This window comes from Ictalurus furcatus, chromosome 14 (assembly GCF_023375685.1).
Source record: "Ictalurus furcatus strain D&B chromosome 14, Billie_1.0, whole genome shotgun sequence".
Classification (NCBI taxonomy): domain Eukaryota; kingdom Metazoa; phylum Chordata; class Actinopteri; order Siluriformes; family Ictaluridae; genus Ictalurus; species Ictalurus furcatus.
Genome location: NC_071268.1, coordinates 26,307,353 through 26,330,993, shown reverse-complemented (window position 1 = coordinate 26,330,993; position 23,641 = coordinate 26,307,353). Strand labels below are relative to the sequence as shown.

The window sequence follows — 23,641 nt, the reverse complement described above, 5'->3', positions numbered from 1 at the left end:
TCAGTACGGTAGTACTGTAAGTTGTAAAGTTGCATGTGAGGCAGTTTACTATTTTTGCTAAAACGACACATCTCACTACTTTCACAGAATGAGGAAAGGTTAGTGACACTTCGTTTAACCTAAATTCTTTACCTTAATCTTTAAAGATTTCCTGCTTGCTGGTAAGCGAGCTAGCCTTATGCTAACCGCTGTGTGTAAATACTAATATTAGCCAAAGCGAGCTAGTTACGCCAAGCGCTGTGTGTAAATACTAAATGTAGCCGTGTTTGCTAGTAAGCGAGCCAACGTTATGCTAACCGCTGTGTATAAATACTAAATTTAGCTGTGTTTCCTAGTAAGCGAGTCAACGTTATGCTAACCGCTGTGTGTAAATACTAATATTAGCCAAAGCGAACTACAGTTACACTAAGCGCTGTGTGTACATACTAAATGTAGCCGTGTTTGCTAGTAAGCGAGCCAATGTTACGCTAACCGCTGTGTGTAAATACTAAATTTAGCTGTGTTTCCTAGTAAGCAAGTCAACGTTATGCTAACCGCTGTGTGTAAATACTAAATTTAGCTGTGTTTCCTAGTAAGCGAGCCAACGTTATGCTAACCGCTGTGTATAAATACTAAATTTAGCTGTGTTTCCTAGTAAGCGAGCCAACGTTATGCTAACCGCTGTGTGTAAATACTAAATTTAGCTGTGTTTCCTAGTAAGCGAGCCAACGTTATGCTAACCGCTGTGTATAAATACTAAATTTAGCTGTGTTTCCTAGTAAGCGAGCTAGCGTTATGCTAACCGCTGTGTGTAAATACTAATATTAGCCAAAGCGAGCTAAAGTTACGCCAAGCGCTGTGTGTAAATACTAAATGTAGCCGTGTTTGCTAGTAAGCGAGCCAACGTTACGCTAACCGCTGTGTGTAAATACTAAATTTAGCTGTGTTTCCTAGTAAGCGAGCCAACGTTACGCTAACCGCTGTGTATAAATACTAAATTTAGCTGTGTTTCCTAGTAAGCGAGCCAACGTTATGCTAACCGCTGTGTGTAAATACTAAATTTAGCTGTGTTTCCTAGTAAGCGAGCCAACGTTATGCTAACCGCTGTGTATAAATACTAAATTTAGCTGTGTTTCCTAGTAAGCGAGCTAGCGTTATGCTAACCGCTGTGTGTAAATACTAATATTAGCCAAAGCGAGCTAAAGTTACGCCAAGCGCTGTGTGTAAATACTAAATGTAGCCGTGTTTGCTAGTAAGCGAGCCAACGTTACGCTAACCGCTGTGTATAAAGACTAAATTTAGTATGTACTAATTTATTAATAGTATGAAGATGAAGTTGATGGTCAAGAAGCATCTGGAGCTTTTCTTTCAAGAAATCTGTCCATATTCTTTTGCACCACACACGCTTCGTCGCATGCTAATTATTACGGATTAAACACATGCATACGTTACGCGTACTGATGTTGACGTGCTGCTGACAGGTCAGTGAAGGGGAGGGGATTATAATTTTTTATATATCGTTTTTTATTATTATTATTATTATACGTGAGTGTGTCTGCCTTATTATTTCAGACAATATATGATATTTCTCATATATATTAAATGTTTTATACACATTTTCGAAATGTTTGAAGGATTTTTACACGGCACCCCAGGGTTGGGAAACACTGCACGAGACTACTGGCTTGCAGTAAATACTAAATACTGATCATCCTGACATGAAGTAAGAGCTGTGATGAGTTTGATAACAGAATATCCACAGATCTGTGCAGGAGGTCATTACTACCTGGATCATGTTGTGGAGGGATTTCTCATAGCGCAGCCTGAAACACTCTCGGATGTCCAGCATGTCGATCTCAGAGCGGGAGATCATGATCCGGATCAGAGTGTTATCATCCGTACCTAATCCCTGCGAGAGAGAGAGAGAGAGAGAGAGAGAGACAGAGAGAGAGAGAGAGAGAGACAGATAGATAGAGAGAGAGACAGAGTGAGAGGGACAGAGAGAGAGAGAGAGAGACAGAGAGAGAGAGAGAGAGACAGATAGATAGAGAGAGAGACAGAGTGAGAGGGACAGAGAGAGAGAGAGAGAGAGAGAGAGAGAGTGAGAGAGACAGAGAGAGAGAGAGAGAGCCAGATAGATAGAGAGAGAGAGACAGACAGACAGACAGAGAGACAGAGAGAGAAAGACAGATAGATAGAGAGAGAGAGACAGACAGACAGAGAGAGCGACAGAGAGAGAGAGACAGAGAGACAGATAGATAGAGAGAGAGACAGAGTGAGAGAGAGAGAGGGACAGAGAGAGACAGACAGACAGACAGAGAGAGAGAGACAGAGAGAGAGAGAGAGAGACAGACAGAGAGAGAGAGACAGATAGATAGAGAGAGAGACAGATAGATAGAGAGAGAGAAAGAGATAGAGAGAGAGGGACAGAGAGAGAGAGAGACAGAGAAAGAGAGACAGATAGATAGAGAGAGAGAGACAGAGAGAGAGAGAGACAGACAGAGAGAGAGAGACAGATAGATAGAGAGAGAGAGAAAGAGATAGAGAGAGAGACAAAGAGAGAGAGAGAGAGAGAAAGAGATAGATAGAGAGAGAGAGACAGAGACAGAGAGAGAGAGACAGACAGAGACAGAGAGAGAGAGGGACAGAGAGAGAGTGAGAGAGAGATAGTGCTCAAAGCTATTACATCTGATCAGAGAGCGAGAGAAAGACATTACGTTGGAGATTAATATATACAAAATTCTCTTTACTATAGGAAAAAATACCGTAATGTACTGATTTTGTCTTCAATATTCTTCCCTGTTTCCACCATACCGTAAATACTCTGTGTGATGACGTCACGCTCGCGTTGTTCTCGCGGATCTTATACGGAGGTTTACTCCACAACGTTTGATCGGTCAGAGCATTTCCTCTCTCCGCTGTTACACATGTCTGATATCTCGCCGTTTCGAATCGCTAATCGCACTTTAGCAACTAAATGAAAACGTCAACGTGGACATAGAAAAGATACGTGTTAGAAAAGCCACAAAACATGATTGTGTTCATTCTGCATTACGCCACAGTGCTGCTGCATTCTCGATTCTGATTGGTCAGAAGATGTTGATTCATTTCCCGCAGTGCAGCTTCGCGTCACAGGCCCCACAGTACGTCAGTGCGACGGACGCGCCACATAGTATAATAAACTGACCGACAAAAAGTGACCCATTTCACAAAAAGTGACACACTTCGACTGATGTTTTTCTGGCAGGAGAGGATTGTTCGACATTTTTTTTTTTTTAGGAAGGAGTCTCCAGTGTCAGTGCTTTATAGAAGTCAGAGGTAAAGCTGTAACGTTCTCAGTCGGAACAACCGTATGTCTTTGTCTTTCTATTTAACAAGTAGAATGTTGTGATTGTTGACACCTTGCTACGGTGTACGATAAGATAATACTTTATTAATCCCCATATGGAGAAAGTAGGGAGTGAGATACGTGCTTTATACGTGGAACAGAGTACATTTTGATAGATTTCGCTTGTGTGAAAGTCTTTGAGGTTCGCCGGTTACCTTCATGGATTTGTAGAGGCGCTTGGCGAAGAACATGGGCCGACTGCGGACACACTGCACTGAGAGAGACAAGCCGAGACTCAGATCAGAACTGTTCAGACACCTTCAGCTTTAATGTGTGTGTGTGTGTGTGTGTGTGTGTGATAAACTTACCGACAGCCAGCATCAGCCTCTCAAAGTCTCCTGACAGCTCGCTCTTAATGCTGTCCTCGATGGACTTCTCGGTCATCTCCTGATACTTATCGAACACTGCGCAATACGACATGATGGCGTTAGACTTTCTTAACATTTCTGTGTGTTTAGTAGCGCAGTGTGAGCGTGTGACACTCACCCAGCTGCAGGTGAGTCGTACTCCGGTTGCCCAAGAGCATGATGAAGATGGCCTCGTCCGTCCCCCACTGCTCCTCTCCGGCCGCGTACAGGTGCTGTACACACACACACACACACACACACACACACATACTCACTAGCTGTGATCTAGGCAAGTTGGCATGACGACGACGATGATGATGATGAAGACTTCACTACTCCTCACCTGTGCATCCTCTTCCACCAGATCTTCATACACCACACCATCTTCATCTCTGGCACCCTGACGAACCAACACAAGATTGTTACACACACACACACACACACACTTTTGCAATGAATTCATCATAGAGCTAAACAGACTGCAACACGGCGGCACAACCGGAGTCCATAGGGGCATACTAGAGGGCACTTCATAATGAGTCTTTATTAATCACATATACATTACATAGAAATTCTTTTCTTCGCATACCCCAGCATGTCAGGAAGTTGGGGTCAGAGTGCAGGGTCAGCCATGATACAGCGCCCCCTGGAGCAGAGAGGGTTAAGGGCCTTGCTCAATGGCCCAACAGTGGCAGCTTGGCAGTGCTGGGGCTTGAACCCCCGACCTTCCGTTCAGTAACCCAGAGACTTAACCACCAAGCCACCACTGCTCCGCCCAGCCACCACTGCCCCACTGCCCTGCCCAGCCCAGCCACCACTGCCCCCACTGCCATTCATCTTAATAGTTCCTGGTGTTTTTGTTCCTTTTGGTCATGGTGGCTTCAACCTCATTAATTACATGAGGGAAACCATCGGAAAACTGGCGAATGGATTAGATTAGAACACATTTTCATTGATTTTTTACAGAAGCTCTGATACCTGGAGCAAAGCCACCAGCATCTTCTTAAAGTGTCCCGATGTGTCTCCTACAACAGCCTCCTCCAAGTCCCTGCCATACGCTGGAGACGACACGACACGACACAACACAACACAACAAACGTCATGCGGCATCATTTCGGAACGTATACGAGATATATAAACGGCCAAACACTCACCGTCTTTATAGGCCGCCACCATGCTGTGGATCTGTTCGTTCGTCCTTGAGGCGAGGATTTCGATCAGACATCTCTCATTAGTGCCGGCTCCCTGTAACCAGGATCATCAGTAACTCAAAGCACAGCACTTTAATGATGTAACAGTTCAAACAGTACACAGGAAGAGGAAGAGGATGGTGCAGAATCATCCTAACTGTCTCACAGCCCGGATCTGGCCATTTTCCATCACTGTGCAGCGCTTTATAAATGGAAAATGATCTGCACTTATATAGCGCTTTCATCCAAAGCGCTATACACTGGTTCTCATCACCCACTCACACACACACACACTCCAATGGTAGCAGAGCTGCCATGCAAGGCGCTAACTTGCCATCGGGAGCAACTCGGGGTTCAGTGTCTTGCCCAAGGACACTTCGGTATGTGGAGTCACGTGGGCGGGGAATCGAACAGCCAACCCTACGATTAGCGGACGACCCGCTCTACCACCTGATCCGCAACCGCCCCAGTATATGCTATTTATTATAAGTCCTAATGCCATTAATGCTGAGTGAGCAGCTTCACAAACCACACATGGTCGTACAGCACCATGAAAAAGTCCACAAGTCCACAAGTACACTCTGAAATGAGTCGAGAACCTTTAACCTATGAGATTAAATTAGCAAGGCATCAGCTTGTTTGCATATCGCATAAATTACACACAAATATATTTTGTCCACATTGGTAAAGATCCTTAAATTAAGGCAAGCTACATTCAAATATCACAATCACATATTTGCCAGTTTCATCTAATTAAATATGCACACATTTGCATAAACAAACGCGGAACTCGAGTCGTCGAATGAGTACATCGAAGTCAAATATTCATTTCGCTCGCAAGTGAAAGAGTGTTTTATTTCAAAATGAAACAATTTTAGCATCAAAACCTAACAATTATCGACAGTTTGGGAAATTTCTCCGTAATGTCCTTCTGAACACGTTGAAAATATAGAGATTTTGAGAAAAATAGTACGCGGTTTAACGTCTTCCCTCTCTAGTTAGTGTGTCTTGTAAGGTTTATGTATGATTGAGCGATATCACACGACAAGACTGCAGTTATACTGATTATATGCACGGCTGTAATTCGGCTTTGGGGCATCGCAGCCGTTCCTGATATTCGCTATAACCGCACGACTGCGAGTGCCATATTGCTTTTATACGACAGCTCTATAATCAAGAAATGAATATTCAGTAAGTGACAGCTCAGACACATTATATATATGGAAATAGGTCCCGAAGAAGCTACACTCCCTTTATAGCACGCTGGCACGCTGGATAGCTAGCTCACGCTGATTTAAACGTGCTTCCCGTGTAACTGGCTTCACCTGATACGCTTTCACTTTTTAATTCAGAAGTCAAGCTCCTGAAAAGTGTCGTGTGTCGGGTCCACTGACGATGTCGCGAACGCTACTGTAGTGACCGTTTCGTACTGGGAAGTGGACAGACGAGCGTAGTGATACACACAGCAGGACACCCCGGTGCCATTATGGGAAATATAAGCACTCTTGGAACACCGCTCGACCAATCAGATTAGTGGACCGGAACAAACTGTTGTGTAAAAAGAAATTGATCTATACATCATTCTGACACACATTAGGAGACGTATATTAAGAAACAAGCTTTCCAGGGAGTGGGCGGAGCTTAAAACTAAAGTTGCTATGTTACCGATGATCATGTAGCAGTCAGAAATAGATCAAAACAGTGTAAAAACATATTTCTGTTGGGTTCTGACATTTAGACATGCTGTTGTCTTGGTCCAACTGTGGCAGAGTGGCAGTGCTGGGGCTTGAACCCCCGACCTTCAGATCAGTAACCCAGAGCCTTAACCGCCCAGCCCCCACTGCCCTAACCGCCCAGCCCCCACTGCCCCAACCGCCCAGCCCCCACTGCCCCACTGCCCCGCCGACCCCACCCAGCCCCCACTGCCCCACTGCCCCGCCCAGCCCCCACTGCCCCGCCCAGCCCCCACTGCCCCACTGCCCCGCCCAGCCCCCACTGCCCCGCCCAGCCACCACTGCCCCACTGCCCCGCCCAGCCACCACTGCCCCGCCCAGGCATCACTGCCCCGCCCAGCCACCACTGCCCCGCCCAGGCACCACTGCCCCACTGAAACTTTAGACAGGTTTTTTTTTTTTTTCCACGTTAACCCAAATGTACTCAATCAGCCGAGTCATGTTCAGTGTCTGATGTTCGCTTGCTTAGTTTTTCACTAAGAATTTAACCGTGTAGCTGAATTTTATGGGACTTTTACGTCAGTAACGAGGCATTCGACTTACCTCTGTCACGGACGCGTAGCTTGCAGATTTTAATGAAACGTGAACAAAACGTAAACTTAGACACCAAAACACGAAGTAGGCTTTTCGAGGCAGGGAGACATGGACTAGAGGACATGACACGACAACTAATGACAACGAAAGACAAATACTGGACAATAATGAGGTGCGAGACGTGACTTAAATACTCGTGCTCATTCACCAAAAAAACGTGACACGGGTACAGTCATGTGACGTGATCCGGTGAGGTGCAGTGGCTGATGGGAAACGTAGTCATGCTGCTGATTTCAGCGTAACCATAACAACCTTGGCATTTGGAATGTTTTAGATCTCTATGTGTTTGAAGTACAACGTGGGGGAAAAAACCTGTTCTCGTCTTTTGCCAGCAATAATCTAGCCAGCGAAGTGTGCTGAATGATGTATACTTTCCTCCTATAGACTTAAAAAGCAAATATATATGTATGTTGATTGATCTATAGATCATACTTGTATACATCCCGTGTAGGCTCCGCCTCCCAACGTGGAACAACGGTGGAATTTTACCGAAAGAGCTAGAAGTGATGCAGATGATAATGTAAGCATGACTACGTTTGACATAAAGGCACACTGGCATGATTCATCTATAATAACTGAGTTATTATAAGTATTAGGAGTCTCCTTTTCTCTGTATAGTCACTTTCCTAAAAAATATTTGCTAAAAGATATTTACTAAATGGGAAAATATAGTTACACGTACAGCATAACGTCTTGTGTTTGTGCTGCAAGTGTTTCTGTCTATCTAAAAGAAAATGTTACTGTCTATACAAACACTTGGGATGCAACGTTAGAGAGGTTTATCGGGGGGGGGGGTAAAGAAACATATTATGGGATGTGAACGAGGGTGTGTTGAAAACAGTAATGAAACGAGCCATCAGAACTCATCTCATATCCTCGCTGCGTCGTTCACTTACCCCACCCTAAAGGCAGCATTAACGGAGCAGATACACAGAGAAAGCAGTCAGTGACACGCACACACACACTCCCACACACACACTAATGTAATGTCAGACTCTTACAGGAACATGTGGGAGAAAAAGAAAAACGGCAGGAAATGAACATTATGCTGAAGTGAGGCTTTCATTATGATCTGTTTACTATGATCTATTCCTGAGAAATAAGAAATGAAACTTAACGCTAAGACTTGAACGTAGGGGGCACTAGAGGGCACTTCATCACGTTTTATCTAGCATAGGGACACCCTAGACGGCACTTCAGCACGTTTCGTCTACTATAGGGGAACCCTAGAGGGCACTTTATCGTGTTTTATCTACCCTAGAGGGCACTTTTATCATGTTTTATTTGCCATAGGGGCAACATAGAGGGCACTTCATCATGTTTCATCTACTGTAGGGACACCCTACTGGGCACTTCATCACGTTTTATCTACCCTTGAGGGTACTTTATCGTGTTTTATTTACCCTAGGGGGCACCCTAGAGGGCAATTTATTGTGCTTTATCTACTGTAGGGGCACTTTCTCATGTTTTATCTACCCTAGAGGGCACTTTATTATGTTTTATCTACCCAAAACAGTACTTTTGTCCTGTTTTATCTATCCTAAACAGCATTTTATCCTGTTTTATCTACCCTAAACAGCACTTTATCCTGTTTTATCTACCCTAAACAGCACTTTATCCTGTTTTATCTACCCTAAACATCATTTTATCCTGTTTTATCTACCCTAAACAGCACTTTATCCTGTTTTATCTACCTTAAACGGCACTTTATCCTGTTTTATCTATCCTAAACGGCACTTTATCCTGTTTTATCTACCCTAAACGGCACTTTATCCTGTTTTATCTACCCTAAACAGCATTTTATCCTGTTTTATCTAATTTACACAGCACTTTATCCTGTTTTATCTACCCTAAACAGCATTTTATCCTGTTTTATCTACCCTAAACAGCATTTTATCCTGTTTTATCTAATTTACACAGCACTTTATCCTGTTTTATCTACCCTAAACAGCATTTTATCCTGTTTTATCTAATTTACACAGCACTTTATCCTGTTTTATCTACCCTAAACAGCATTTTATCCTGTTTTATCTACCCTAAACAGCATTTTATCCTGTTTTATCTAATTTACACAGCACTTTATCCTGTTTTATCTACCCTAAACAGCATTTTATCCTGTTTTATCTACCCTAAACAGCATTTTATCCTGTTTTATCTAATTTACACAGCACTTTATCCTGTTTTATCTACCCTAAACAGCATTTTATCCTGTTTTATCTAATTTACACAGCACTTTATCCTGTTTTATCTACCCTAAACAGCATTTTATCCTGTTTTATCTACCCTAAACAGCATTTTATCCTGTTTTATCTAATTTACACAGCACTTTATCCTGTTTTATCTACCCTAAACAGCATTTTATCCTGTTTTATCTAATTTACACAGCACTTTATCCTGTTTTATCTACCCTAAACAGCATTTTATCCTGTTTTATCTACCCTAAACAGCATTTTATCCTGTTTTATCTACCCTAAACAGCACTTTATCCTGTTTTATCTACCCTAAACAGCACTTTATCCTGTTTTATCTAATTTAAACAGCACTTTATCCTGTTTTATCTACCCTAAACAGCACTTTATCCTGTTTTATCTAATTTAAACAGCACTTTATCCTGTTTTATCTACCCTAAACAGCATTTTATCCTGTTTTATCTAATTTACACAGCACTTTATCCTGTTTTATCTACCCTAAACAGCATTTTATCCTGTTTTATCTACCCTAAAAATCATTTTATCCTGTTTTATCTAATTTACACAGCACTTTATCCTGTTTTATCTACCCTAAACAGCATTTTATCCTGTTTTATCTACCCTAAACAGCACTTTATCCTGTTTTATCTACCCTAAAAATCATTTTATCCTGTTTTATCTAATTTACACAGCACTTTATCCTGTTTTATCTACCCTAAACAGCATTTTATCCTGTTTTATCTAATTTACACAGCACTTTATCCTGTTTTATCTACCCTAAACAGCATTTTATCCTGTTTTATCTACCCTAAACAGCATTTTATCCTGTTTTATCTAATTTACACAGCACTTTATCCTGTTTTATCTACCCTAAACAGCATTTTATCCTGTTTTATCTACCCTAAACAGCATTTTATCCTGTTTTATCTAATTTACACAGCACTTTATCCTGTTTTATCTACCCTAAACAGCATTTTATCCTGTTTTATCTACCCTAAACAGCATTTTATCCTGTTTTATCTAATTTACACAGCACTTTATCCTGTTTTATCTACCCTAAACAGCATTTTATCCTGTTTTATCTACCCTAAACAGCATTTTATCCTGTTTTATCTAATTTACACAGCACTTTTTCCTGTTTTATCTACCCTAAACAGCATTTTATCCTGTTTTATCTAATTTACACAGCACTTTATCCTGTTTTATCTACCCTAAACAGCATTTTATCCTGTTTTATCTACCCTAAACAGCATTTTATCCTGTTTTATCTACCCTAAACAGCACTTTATCCTGTTTTATCTACCCTAAACAGCACTTTATCCTGTTTTATCTACCCTAAACAGCACTTTATCCTGTTTTATCTACCCTAAACAGCACTTTATCCTGTTTTATCTAATTTAAACAGCACTTTATCCTGTTTTATCTACCCTAAACAGCATTTTATCCTGTTTTATCTAATTTACACAGCACTTTATCCTGTTTTATCTACCCTAAACAGCATTTTATCCTGTTTTATCTAATTTACACAGCACTTTATCCTGTTTTATCTACCCTAAACAGCATTTTATCCTGTTTTATCTACCCTAAACAGCATTTTATCCTGTTTTATCTACCCTAAACAGCACTTTATCCTGTTTTATCTACCCTAAACAGCACTTTATCCTGTTTTATCTACCCTAAACAGCACTTTATCCTGTTTTATCTACCCTAAACAGCACTTTATCCTGTTTTATCTAATTTAAACAGCACTTTATCCTGTTTTATCTACCCTAAACAGCATTTTATCCTGTTTTATCTAATTTACACAGCACTTTATCCTGTTTTATCTACCCTAAACAGCATTTTATCCTGTTTTATCTACCCTAAAAATCATTTTATCCTGTTTTATCTAATTTACACAGCACTTTATCCTGTTTTATCTACCCTAAACAGCATTTTATCCTGTTTTATCTACCCTAAACAGCACTTTATCCTGTTTTATCTACCCTAAAAATCATTTTATCCTGTTTTATCTAATTTACACAGCACTTTATCCTGTTTTATCTACCCTAAACAGCACTTTATCCTGTTTTATCTACCCTAAACAGCATTTTATCCTGTTTTATCTAATTTACACAGCACTTTATCCTGTTTTATCTACCCTAAACAGCATTTTATCCTGTTTTATCTACCCTAAACAGCATTTTATCCTGTTTTATCTAATTTACACAGCACTTTATCCTGTTTTATCTACCCTAAACAGCATTTTATCCTGTTTTATCTAATTTACACAGCACTTTATCCTGTTTTATCTACCCTAAACAGCATTTTATCCTGTTTTATCTACCCTAAACAGCATTTTATCCTGTTTTATCTACCCTAAACAGCACTTTATCCTGTTTTATCTACCCTAAACAGCACTTTATCCTGTTTTATCTAATTTAAACAGCACTTTATCTTGTTTTATCTACCCTAAACAGCACTTTATCCTGTTTTATCTACCCTAAACAGCACTTTATCCTGTTTTATCTAATTTAAACAGCATTTTATCCTGTTTTATCTAATTTACACAGCACTTTATCCTGTTTTATCTACCCTAAACAGCATTTTATCCTGTTTTATCTACCCTAAAAATCATTTTATCCTGTTTTATCTAATTTACACAGCACTTTATCCTGTTTTATCTACCCTAAACAGCATTTTATCCTGTTTTATCTACCCTAAACGGCACTTTATTCTGTTTTATCTATCCTAAACGGCACTTTATCCTGTTTTATCTACCCTAAATGGCACTTTATCCTGTTTTATCTATCCTAAACGGCACTTTATCCTGTTTTATCTACCCTAAACGGCACTTTATCCTGTTTTATCTAATTTACACAGCACTTTATCCTGTTTTATCTACCCTAAACAGCACTTTATCCTGTTTTATCTATCCTAAACGGCACTTTATCCTGTTTTATCTACCCTAAATGGCATTTTATCCTGTTTTATCTACCCTAAACGGCACTTTATCCTGTTTTATCTACCCTAAACGGCATTTTATCCTGTTTTATCTACCCTAAACGGCACTTTATCCTGTTTTATCTATCCTAAACGGCACTTTATCCTGTTTTATCTACCCTAAACAGCACTTTATCCTGTTTTATCTACCCTAAACAGCATTTTATCCTGTTTTATCTACCCTAAACGGCACTTTATCCTGTTTTATCTATCCTAAACGGCACTTTATCCTGTTTTATCTACCCTAAACGGCACTTTATTCTGTTTTATCTATCCTAAACAGCACTTTATCCTGTTTTATCTACCCTAAATGGCACTTTATCCTGTTTTATCTATCCTAAACGGCACTTTATCTTGTTTTATCTACCCTAAACGGCACTTTATCCTGTTTTATCTATCCTAAACGGCACTTTATCCTGTTTTATCTACCCTAAACAGCACTTTATCCTGTTTTATCTATCCTAAACGGCACTTTATCCTGTTTTATCTACCCTAAACGGCATTTTATCCTGTTTTATCTACCCTAAACGGCACTTTATCCTGTTTTATCTACCCTAAACAGCACTTTATCCTGTTTTATCTACCCTAAACAGCACTTTATCCTGTTTTATCTATCCTAAAGTGCACTTTTGCTGAATTTTTTAAACCATGGCAAGACATTGCACACAGCGAACACCCCCCACCCCCCATCCCTACCCTGAGTGAGACAGTGCATTAAGGGGATAATAATGTAGTACACACTAAGTGGCCAGTTTGTTAAGTACTAGATAAGTTCGCCTAAAAAATGGCCACTAAACAAAAAAGAATAACAAAAAACACAATACACACTAAATGACAGAAATACACAGACTGTGTAATCTAACCAAAGTCTAAAACTACACGATAAAAGACAAATGTTTTTCAATCATTTCAATCATTTTTTCCATCAACACAAGCCAAACCCTGGCATGCACAGCATGCAGAAACTCTCAGCAGCTCCTAGAGTTCATGAAGCTGTCGATGGATTTCAGTCTCAGCTGTATTTAGATATTTTCCTACCTTGATTGCGTCCTTGATCTCTTTGGCATCGTGATACGCTGGGGTTCTCATTAAACTCACAATCAGACGCTCAAACTTGCCCGTCAGTTCATACTTCAGATCCGAGATCAAGTCCTTTATGAGCAACAATAAGTGGATGAAAACAGATTTTTGAGAACGTTTAAGTCAGCACCTTATTTATCCATTCATCATATAATTATTTTCACTGGGAAAAAAAAATTGATCACTTGCGTTTGTATACTATAATGCGTTTATCTGGCTAGCGAACAGAATTGTTTAATAGTGTTTGTTAAAAATGAAATAAATGCAGTCAAATAAGGAATCTTATAGAACTGCAGTGTCATATTTCTGTCCAAATGGTACAGATTTTATTTCTGAGCATAAAAACTTGCCTGTAATGGTGTGTATAAAGGAAGCCGACTTTATAAAGCAGTATACCATATTGTGAATGTAGCATGATGTTTGTAATTATCTGAGAAGCTTTTTTACTGCTGGAGATGATCCAGTACCTTTCCATAAAGTGACTTGTAGGCACTGCAAATTTCCTGTCTCTGAGCGTTGCTTCTGGAGGTGACCAGATCCAAAATGGCCTCCTTGTCACTTCCTGAAACAGCAAAAAATGTTTAGTTTATATGATATTCAATCTTATATTGTCTCCAGATATTTTGTCTGTTTTGTTATTTTTTACTCATCTGGCAGACGCTATAATCCTTTTATATATTACAGACGAATCCAACCGTATTATTATAAAACAAAACATTTTTCAAACTAATCTTCATCTACTGCATCTGTAGTGTCTGTTCAAATACCACAGACCTATTTTATCTTTCCAGTAATGAGAAAGAAAAAAAAAAGCCCGCTTACTCAAACTCACTTATAATAAAAAAAAGTCTAAGGGCAGCTGTTGCATTCATCAATAAAAAAATATTTTTAAAAAATGTTGTGAATTCTTCAAACATCCATGTCTGTACAATTCATTAGTTTAGAAATGAGAATACTTTTTCGAAGGATTATTCTGTAAAGTGTAAAGCAGTCAGAACTACATTTTACTGTATTGGTCCAGTGTTGACAAGTTGGATATAAATCCAGCTTTTCCACCAAATCCACCAAAAAAGTTGGATAAAAAAACACCTTTAATACGACTGTCTCTCCTTTAATACGACTGTCTCTCCTTTAATGCGACCGTCTCTCCTTTAATGCGACCGCCTCTCCTTTAATATGACCGTCTCTCCTTTAATGCGACCGTCTCTCCTTTAATACGACCGTCTCTCCTTTAATGCGACCGTCTCTCCTTTAATGCGACCGTCTCTCCTTTAATACGACCGTCTCTCCTTTAATGCGACTGTCTCTCCTTTAATATGACTGTCTCTCCTTTAATATGACTGTCTCTCCTTTAATGCGACTGCCTCTCCTTTAATATGACTGTCTCTCCTTTAATGCGACTGTCTCTCCTTTAATGCGACTGTCTCTCCTTTAATGCGACCGTCTCTCCTTTAATATGACTGTCTCTCCTTTAATACGACTGTCTCTCCTTTAATGCAACTGTCTCTCCTTTAATACGACTGTCTCTCCTTTTATGCGACTGTCTCTCCTTTAATATGACTGTCTCTCCTTTAATACGACTGTCTCTCCTTTAATGCGACTGTCTCTCCTTTAATACGACTGTCTCTCCTTTAATGCGACTGTCTCTCCTTTAATATGACTGTCTCTCCTTTAATATGACTGTCTTTCCTTTAATGCGACTCTCTCCTTTAATGTGAACCTTAACCAGAACAGACCCTCCAAAACACTAAAATGCGGATTAGAGTTAGGCCACGGCTCCTCACCAAAGCCTTTCATGGCATTGTAGAGCGCTTCAGCATCGCTGTTAGCATTGAATCCTGGGAAATCTTTCACTGTGCCTCGGAATCCCTGAAACAGAAAGAGTGACATTTAAATCTGGGTAAAGTTCTGTAGGTGATTATTGTTTCTCTCCTCTTGCATGATCTGAAAAGCATTCCCCCACAGGGACAACAGAAGAACCCTTAAGGGTGCTAGCTTCAGTGTCATGAATAGGGTGTGGTTTCTGCACAGAGACATTAAGATTAAGAGAGAGAGAGTTGCCACAAATAGCAATCCAGCTACATATATAACACTGATAATATAAACTAACCATCGTCGACTAGATCCGGACCTGTAAAGTACTTCAGCAGACATGAAAAAATTCCATAGCAGCTCCGCCAAATATTTTGGGGGGAAAAAACTGCCTGTAGTTCAACGACTCCATTATTATAAACATGAACCATCACGGTTTCCGTAGCAGCTCGTCTGCTGCTGTTCGTACAATCACTTTCATTTATGCAGATTATTTAGCTGAAGGCAGCTCATGACCCCACAGATTAGCTAAAAGGCTAAAGTCAGAAAAAGGAAAGTGTGTTCACAGATTTTTTACTTTATTTACCCTACCAAAGTGATTATATATATATATATATATATATATAAAGCTTGTCGAAATATCTAATGTTTAAACATGAATGAGCAGAAAGGTGTATGTTTATTCTCCTAGCATTAAAGTGAAAATACCTAGATGTGTCTCATCTGTTTAGAGCCTGAAGCGCTAGTCAAAAGCAGCACTACAAAAATATATACAAGCACTTCAAACTCTCTTATTTCTATCCAGAAACGAATCATTAATGGTTACGCATTAACAGGTAACTGTTGTCGCAATTCAGTCATGTAATTTTTTTTTCTATCCAAAGAAGGAATTTTATGGATCTTCACAATTTTTTAAAATGTCTCTGTTATAAATATTTCAGAAAAAAAAAGAAGAAAAAAAAAAGGAAAAAAAAAAAAATTAGATTATAAACCCGCACTAGAGAAATATTGATGATGGGCTTTGTTTAGCAAATGTGCTGCTGAAGCGCAGGATCGCTCAGCGTTTCCTCTCACACAGATCAATACTCAATAATGCAAAGGCAGCAACTTGAACACACACACACACACACACACACACACACACACTGTATCTCACACAGAAGTTATCAACAATGAGACAGTGTCATGTGACGCTATTTATCTTAACACAGAGCACTATTTTGATGACAGATGTGACTGGAGTCCAATCCGAGCTATAAGAGAGACCGGAGTAAGATGAGCTTCTGGGTAACACAAGCATTTAGGTGACTATACATAAAACACATAATCATCAAATTCCAAATTATCGAATGCTGTTGTTTTTATTTAAACTCAACGAACAGCTAAAAGGGCATCGTTTCACCCTGAACAGCTAACAAGCCTTTAACAAAATGTTAGCTGCTATGAGCTAAAGTAGCTAGCCTACTAGGCTAGTTCTTGATTTATGTCAGTCAGACATGTCAAAAAATATAATGTTACCATAGCAACCAAAACTATTTGATCACTAACATTAGCTAAATTAGCTAGACAGTGTTAGCTATGTGTTAGCTGCTGTGTTAGCTAGACAGTGTTAGCTATGTGTTAGCTGCTGTGTTAGCTAGACAGTGTTAGCTATGTGTTAGCTGCTGTGTTAGCTAGACAGTGTTAGCTACTGTGTTAGCTAGACAGTGTTAGCTATGTGTTAGCTGCTGTGTTAGCTAGACAGTGTTAGCTATGTGTTAGCTGCTGTGTTAGCTAGACAGTGTTAGCTATGTGTTAGCTGCTGTGTTAGCTAGACAGTGTTAGCTATGTGTTAGCTACTGTGTTAGCTAGACAGTGTTAGCTATGTGTTAGCTGCTGTGTTGGCTAGACAGTGTTAGCTATGTGTTAGCTGCTGTGTTAGCTAGACAGTGTTCGCTATGTGTTAGCTGCTGTGTTAGCTAGACAGTGTTAGCTCTGTGTTAGCTGCTGTGTTAGCTAGACAGTGTTAGCTATGTGTTAGCTGCTGTGTTAGCTATGTGTTAGCTGCTGTGTTAGCTAGGTGTTAGCTGCTGTGTTAGCTAGACAGTGTTAGCTATGTGTTAGCTAGACATGTGGGCTGTAATTTTTCTGGCAGCACAAAATCAACCTCTAATCTCTGAATTTTAGTGCTGTGTTAACAAATTCACACTTACATTTACATTTATTCATTTAGCAGACGCTTTTATCCAAAGCATTAGATGAAATGAATTCAAAAATTTTGACAAATTTGACCCTAGTGCATATTAATGTATTATTTAAATCATTTTTAAATTCAGGGGATTTTTAAGCATTACAAACAGACGAAATTGAAAAATAGCGCAGAGTTTAAAACGGTCATAGCGCCATTACTTTCCTCCTCAGCACATAGACTGGTGTCGGGTTCAGGTGGGGGCGTGGCCTAAACTATGAAGGTGGACATTGTACATTATTTTGCATAGAGATTTGACTCTAGGTCTTATGTATAGAAATATGTACAGGTGCTATTTCTGAGCCAAACAATGTCTTTAATAGTGTGTGCATGATGATTTGATTTGCAAGGGGGCTCAAATTGTGCCTTTTCTTTTGTATATAGATGCATGAGTGAACATTTGCCACAGCTTCCAGCAGAATAGTTAGGCTGTAGACCAGCAGACTCACGAAGAGGAGCCATGCGAGGCAAATCAAATGGTTCACAGCAGCCTAGTTAAACAGCAGTGTGGAGAAAGCATCTATCAGGTTTATGGGTCTTGGCCATTGGGACTGACAGAGCATGCTGGGGTGTCGAGGTACTCTCTCTAGTGGTCCAACACGAGGTATATCGTGGTGGAAGCAGAACCTTCAAGTCTAGGGGGCAGTGTTCTGCGTGTATCTTATAAAGTGCATACTTAACATAGTAAAAAAAAAAAATGGTTCAACCCTTATTTATAACTACAGTTGTTTTGTGACAAGCCATACAGTGCCTTGCATAAGTATTTATTCTCCCTTGAACTTTTCCACTACGAGTCAGTGACTGGCTAAAGAGAGGGATTAGTCATAGAAATAAACAAGAGACCATGAGTGACTCTGGTATCCACAGCTCAGATCTGAGGAGCTGTTCCCAGCCCAAACATTCCACAATGCTGGGGTTTATGGAAGAATTTGGGAAGAAAGCCGTTAATGGCGGAAAAAAAAAAAAAGCTATGAAATCCCATTTGGAGACTCAGCAAACATGGAGGAAAAGGTTCTCTAGTGTGATGAGACCACAGCTGAATTTCTTTTGCCGAAAACAGTGAGCCAAAATATCAGAATCCAGATATGCAAAGCCAATACAAAGAGACACATCCCAGAAGACTGTAAGTGCAGCCAGAGGTGATTCTGAGGGGGCAAATATTTATGCAAACAACAAACATCTGCTTTTATGGTTACTTACTTATACTTATGCATGGCACTGTAGGGCACTCCCATTTATTTTTTTTTAAAGCTCCTCCTTCTGAGAGTCTCCAGTATGACATACGGGAATAGAGAGCAAACAGCTGACACCTGTCCTAGTCTACAGCTGCCCCATGGCCTCATCATTTAGGCGCAGTGTGTGGGGTGTGTGTGTGTGTGTGTGTGTGTGTGTGTGTATGGGTTTCACCTTACTCATACAGCACCATTCACCCTGTAGCAGAATCCTGTTTCTGACTGAGTGAGCACAAACTCCATATGACTGTGCGTTTCTGCTTCTTCTTTCACTTCTCATGTAATTCTTGCTCAAGAGGCTTTTTCGCCTGGAAAACTGGCCGAGAGCCAGAAACCTCCACTTTACAGCCACAGAGTTTATCTGTCAAGGCCCATTTTCGATAGGACAGCTGTGAGGGGGGAACACTCGCCATAACAGAGCCCTTAGCAACGGTGACCTCAGTAAACAAACATCCCACCACTCACACGCTCGCTAACGGAGACGATAAAGCAGGAGGAAAGATGAACTCGGAAAAGACGAGTCCGTGATCAGAATGTACTGGGACAAATGTTGGATACGGATGATTCCACGACTGGGGTTCCATTTCTATGGCGCTATTAATTATGTCAAATAAATGTAAACGACATGTGAAACGTTTTCAGATAAGCAACTTAAAGTCCCCATGAAATCAAAAAGGAAAATTTGCGGCTTTTAGGTCATCTACAAGCTAGCGCGCTCGAAAACAATGACAACATTCGCATTCAGAAGATATACGCGTTCAAAATTTACCACCGGTACGGATCAACAATTTTGATGACATCATTCTGCACGTCAGAGTCTGTCATCAGATTTTCTGTCCAATCAAAATGCTCTGTAGAATCTGAAGCGTCCCGCTCGTAACGTTATTAAAAATCACCTCGCCGAAGTCGCCGTCGTTGAGCGACCGGTATTTAAAAAAGAGGACGAGCCACTCGATATGTCCCGCCCTGACTTCCTGTTTGTTGAAATTACGCATCAAATAGCGCTGGGCATTTCAATGCATTTCACTGGGAGTTTAAACCATTAAAATACTTTAAAATTGAGATCCCTTCCCTTTATATCTCGCTTATCCTCCGCCATTCCAAAGTCAGGGGTCGTATATACTGACCCGGGAGAATATCTCGAAAAACTAGAGCCAATCGACAACTTTAAGCATCATTTTCATTCTCAGTGACCCAGAATTAGTACAGTTTGACTACATTTATTTCAGAAGCATTTTGGCTGTGTGTGTGTGTGTTCCTGCTGTCCCACTGTCGCTGTCCCACTCGGTAAGAGACACACAGTCACCCGAGCCGAGCCTGCATGCAGTGCAGCAGAAACGCAGTGCAGTGACTCATCAGTAATCAGCCTCAGGATCTCAGCATCATCTAAACACTGTAAGTCTTATTCGTGTGAAACAGAAGCTTTGGTTCGTCGAGCTTTGGCTTACCTTGCCCATGATGTCTTTACTCGAAGGGTCTCAGTGGAATGATGGACTACAATTGAACCTGGAAAGAAATATATATATATTCTTATTTGTTTTGTAGAAGTGAGCTGGAGTGCAGAACAGGCATGTTGAGGTTCAGAGGATATTCTAGCAGAAGAAAAAAAGAAAAAAAAACCCCACATAAAGAAATAAAACAAATGTAATGTAGATCATTTTGCACAACTGAATGTAGTCTCTGTCTGGTTCTTTATTTATCTCAAAATCCTTTTCTTAAATACACGCGGTAAAATATACTCACTTCAAACATCACTCAGTTGCATGTGTACAGTATGTACGTATTGCATTTCGAACTGGAAACCGTTTCATCTCGATTAGATTTCTTCTACAGCTCCAGATTTATGCTGCAATCCATTGAAATCCGATCTAAACATGCTTCCACTCCAAACATAGATGTTTCCAGAGCATGTGCGTGTGATTATTTGTCCGACAATGGTCCAATCACGTTAGTAAAATCGGGCTGAAATCAACAGGACGACGAATTACGAATCTAGACGTACAAAGAGTCTTTAAAATAAATAAATATCTACAGTCATACGAAGTGGCATTTTCAGTTGAATTCGAGGAAACCAACTGACGCATTCGTCGTGCTGAACTATTTAACTTGCTTTTGTTTGATTTGTTCGTCGCAAACAGCTGAAAGTCTGCACGTTTTGATAATAAAGCTGATTTGCAATGGGGGTTGAATCATTTGGAATGCACCTGTAGTTTCGTCAAGTAGTAAACGATGCATATTGTCAGATTGATAGCCATATTGAACTGAAGAGTTCCCGACCGGGAATTCCCAGTTGAGTGAGCGTTCCGTTGCACTTTTCCCAGTCGGAGGCCGGGTTTTTCCGAGTTTTGAGTACAATGGATTGCCTTATTAAACCTTGAGAGGCGACGTGTACAATGGAAGGCAGAAAAATGCGAAGTCTTCTGTCCAAGATGGCCGCCTTCAAAACGGTAGCGCATTCAGCTAAGTTTTGTTCATGTTTATTCTCACAGTTGAATATCAAATCTACCACTCTCACCACTCCGGGGGCGAAACCCCAGCTGTTGAAAAGATGAAATGTTGCAGTGTTAGCATAGTGTGTGAATTCTACATCAGAGATTTATTTCAGTGTTAGACTGCTAGATTTCATATTTACTTTTTTTTTTTTTAAAACAAACAAACGGCCACGCCCATTTCAGGTTTAAATCCAAATACAGATACGAATATTTGCCACGTTAAATAGATACAGACACAGATGTTTATAGATTACAGAAAGTGTATCCTAAACCACATCACTGAAACAAGTGACCATAGACAAGTGAACGTAGATATTTACAAGTAGCTTGTGTGAGATAGACGTCCATTACTCGTTAGATTTCAGTACTCCGACACCAAAAATTTCTCTCCTGATTAACTACATTCTGCATAAAGGGTTAATTGTGTGCGTTTGATTTGAGCCTGGAATACCCCTTTAATGGCCGGGGTACCAGTGGAGTACATCTGGGTTTATTCATGACTCGGCTGTAAGGAATGTAAAACACAGAGTGAAATGAGAACCTACACGGTTTAATCAAAGCAGCGTGTTTAGCCGTGCTGTCCAGATTCTCAGCACTCTATATACAGGCGGTATACAATATATAGACGGAGCCGTCACCCCCAAAACTCCGCCGTTTGGCCTCGCCTCAGGCCGACACGTGTCTCTTGGAAGTGGTCCAAGCAATTTAAGGCAAGGCCACATTTTCCACAGGATACTCTCCCTAACGCCATTAAAGCTCGCACAATGTGCTTTTTCTCTCCCAAGCGTGGAAGCATGATACCTGTAGAAACGCCGAGTGCTGCAGACTTACACTACAAACTTAGAAACCTTCCTTAGGGGAGAAATACGCAAACAGGGAACAAGTAAGGAAAGCAGTGCAATTTACAGTTACGATCCGCCCCTGATCTCTATATATACTATTTATAGCTTCATTTAATATTGGACAAGTGTGCTGAGTAATAAAAAAAAAAATGTAAATGTAAACATATGCACTGTGTAGACGTTATAAAGTTATAAAGACGAGAGACGAGCTGTCACTGTGGTATATTACGACATTGTTTGAGTTTAAAGCAAAGTCCAAAAATAGACAGAGAGACAGAGAGACAGAGAGAGAGAGAGAGAGAAACAGAGACTTTTTTTTACTTTTATGACGCCTTTAATGCATCAGTTTTGGTATATTTACATATTTTAAAATGAAACCATTATACCCCCCACCCACACCCTCCACCCAGGAACCGAAACCCCTTCGAGAAAGAGAGGGAGAAACAGAGAGAGAGACAGAGAGAGACAAGTCCACTGCCACACCCAGAGGTCTCCAAGCCCCTTCCCTACAGATTAATATACAGTATACGTAATACAGTACGCCAAACACCTCATTCTGTATGATTATTAAATCTGCTTATACATTACACACACTATAAATACACTCTATTCAAGGTATACAGTATACAATATATATATATATATATATATATATATATATATATATATATATATATATATATATATGCATAAATCAAGTCATTTTAAGACACTATGAGCACTAAATAGTTATTACAGAAGTATTACAGGACCAGACATGGGTTCACAAAGTGTCTGAACTGTAGAGTAACTTTCTCTCTTGTTATTATTCGTTATCACTATCAGGATCCCGTTATACGGTTGCTTACGTCATGCATTAAATACATTAAAATACAACAGGCATGAATGTAACAGCATTGTGAACAGAAAAAAGTGTGTGTGTGTGTGTGTGTGTTTGCTCACCTCCTGTGTGCTTTTGCTCTCCCTGCAGAGATCACACACACCGTTCTCTCTCTCTCTCTCTCTCTCTCACACACACACACACACACACACTACACACTCCACCCCCGCAGTCCAGCCTCGAAAATGAGCGACAGCAAGGCAGCTGCCCTCTAGCGCTCTTCTTGCGCGGCTCTGACGTCATCACGGTGATGCGCACCCCCACCCACCCTTCATGTTTTTATTTATTTAATTAGATAGATAGAGAGATAGATATAAATATATGTAAATATATGTATATATGTATATAAGTATACAATAATAAAACACATTAAAGTTCACAGGAAACACTAGAAAACTAGCCTTATGAAAAAAGCACACACACGTTTCATATGTTATGTAAAAGATATGATATGGGACACGTAAAAAACCATGAACGTGCTATTTCCTTACACGTAAGCCCAGTAAAGACATGTGATTTCATGTGAATGATATCCGATAGATAAAAGCATATGTGGAAAAACCAACATACGGAGGAAAATGAATCATGTGTCATAAAACCCAAATGTTAAAACTGACTGCTGCGGTCTTTTAAGAAACACAGTAGCTGAAAAAAAAAGCACAAATCTGAGATCG

The 23,641-nt window shown here is 40.1% G+C and overlaps 1 protein-coding gene and 1 long non-coding RNA gene across 13 annotated transcripts in view; one reads left to right on the top strand and one right to left on the bottom strand.

The window, feature by feature from the left end:
* anxa6 (annexin A6) overlaps positions 1 to 23,154 on the bottom strand; it is a 43,322-nt gene extending 20,168 nt beyond the window's left edge. For both annotated transcript variants that reach the window (XM_053642231.1, XM_053642232.1), the window contains exons 1-12: positions 23,030 to 23,154; positions 20,202 to 20,259; positions 15,267 to 15,351; positions 13,950 to 14,044; positions 13,441 to 13,554; positions 4,869 to 4,959; positions 4,693 to 4,772; positions 4,058 to 4,114; positions 3,854 to 3,947; positions 3,676 to 3,771; positions 3,523 to 3,581; positions 1,766 to 1,888 (exon numbers count right to left, since the gene is read on the bottom strand). In XM_053642231.1, the coding sequence (XP_053498206.1) occupies positions 1,766 to 1,888; positions 3,523 to 3,581; positions 3,676 to 3,771; positions 3,854 to 3,947; positions 4,058 to 4,114; positions 4,693 to 4,772; positions 4,869 to 4,959; positions 13,441 to 13,554; positions 13,950 to 14,044; positions 15,267 to 15,351; positions 20,202 to 20,210 (903 nt within the window). In that variant the 5' untranslated portion in view covers positions 20,211 to 20,259; positions 23,030 to 23,154. The remainder of the gene's footprint in view (positions 1 to 1,765; positions 1,889 to 3,522; positions 3,582 to 3,675; positions 3,772 to 3,853; positions 3,948 to 4,057; positions 4,115 to 4,692; positions 4,773 to 4,868; positions 4,960 to 13,440; positions 13,555 to 13,949; positions 14,045 to 15,266; positions 15,352 to 20,201; positions 20,260 to 23,029) is intronic.
* On the top strand, positions 7,247 to 20,396 carry LOC128618568 (uncharacterized). Of its 11 annotated transcripts, none has more exons than XR_008387742.1 (6): positions 7,247 to 7,596; positions 7,683 to 7,751; positions 16,525 to 16,598; positions 17,906 to 18,885; positions 19,050 to 20,148; positions 20,299 to 20,396. It is a non-coding gene; the product is annotated as an uncharacterized LOC128618568 (long non-coding RNA). The 11 variants fall into 11 exon arrangements; XR_008387743.1 differs by having other exon boundaries at positions 16,506 to 16,598; XR_008387747.1 differs by having other exon boundaries at positions 7,657 to 7,751.
* Positions 23,155 to 23,641: the final 487 nt, after the last annotated feature.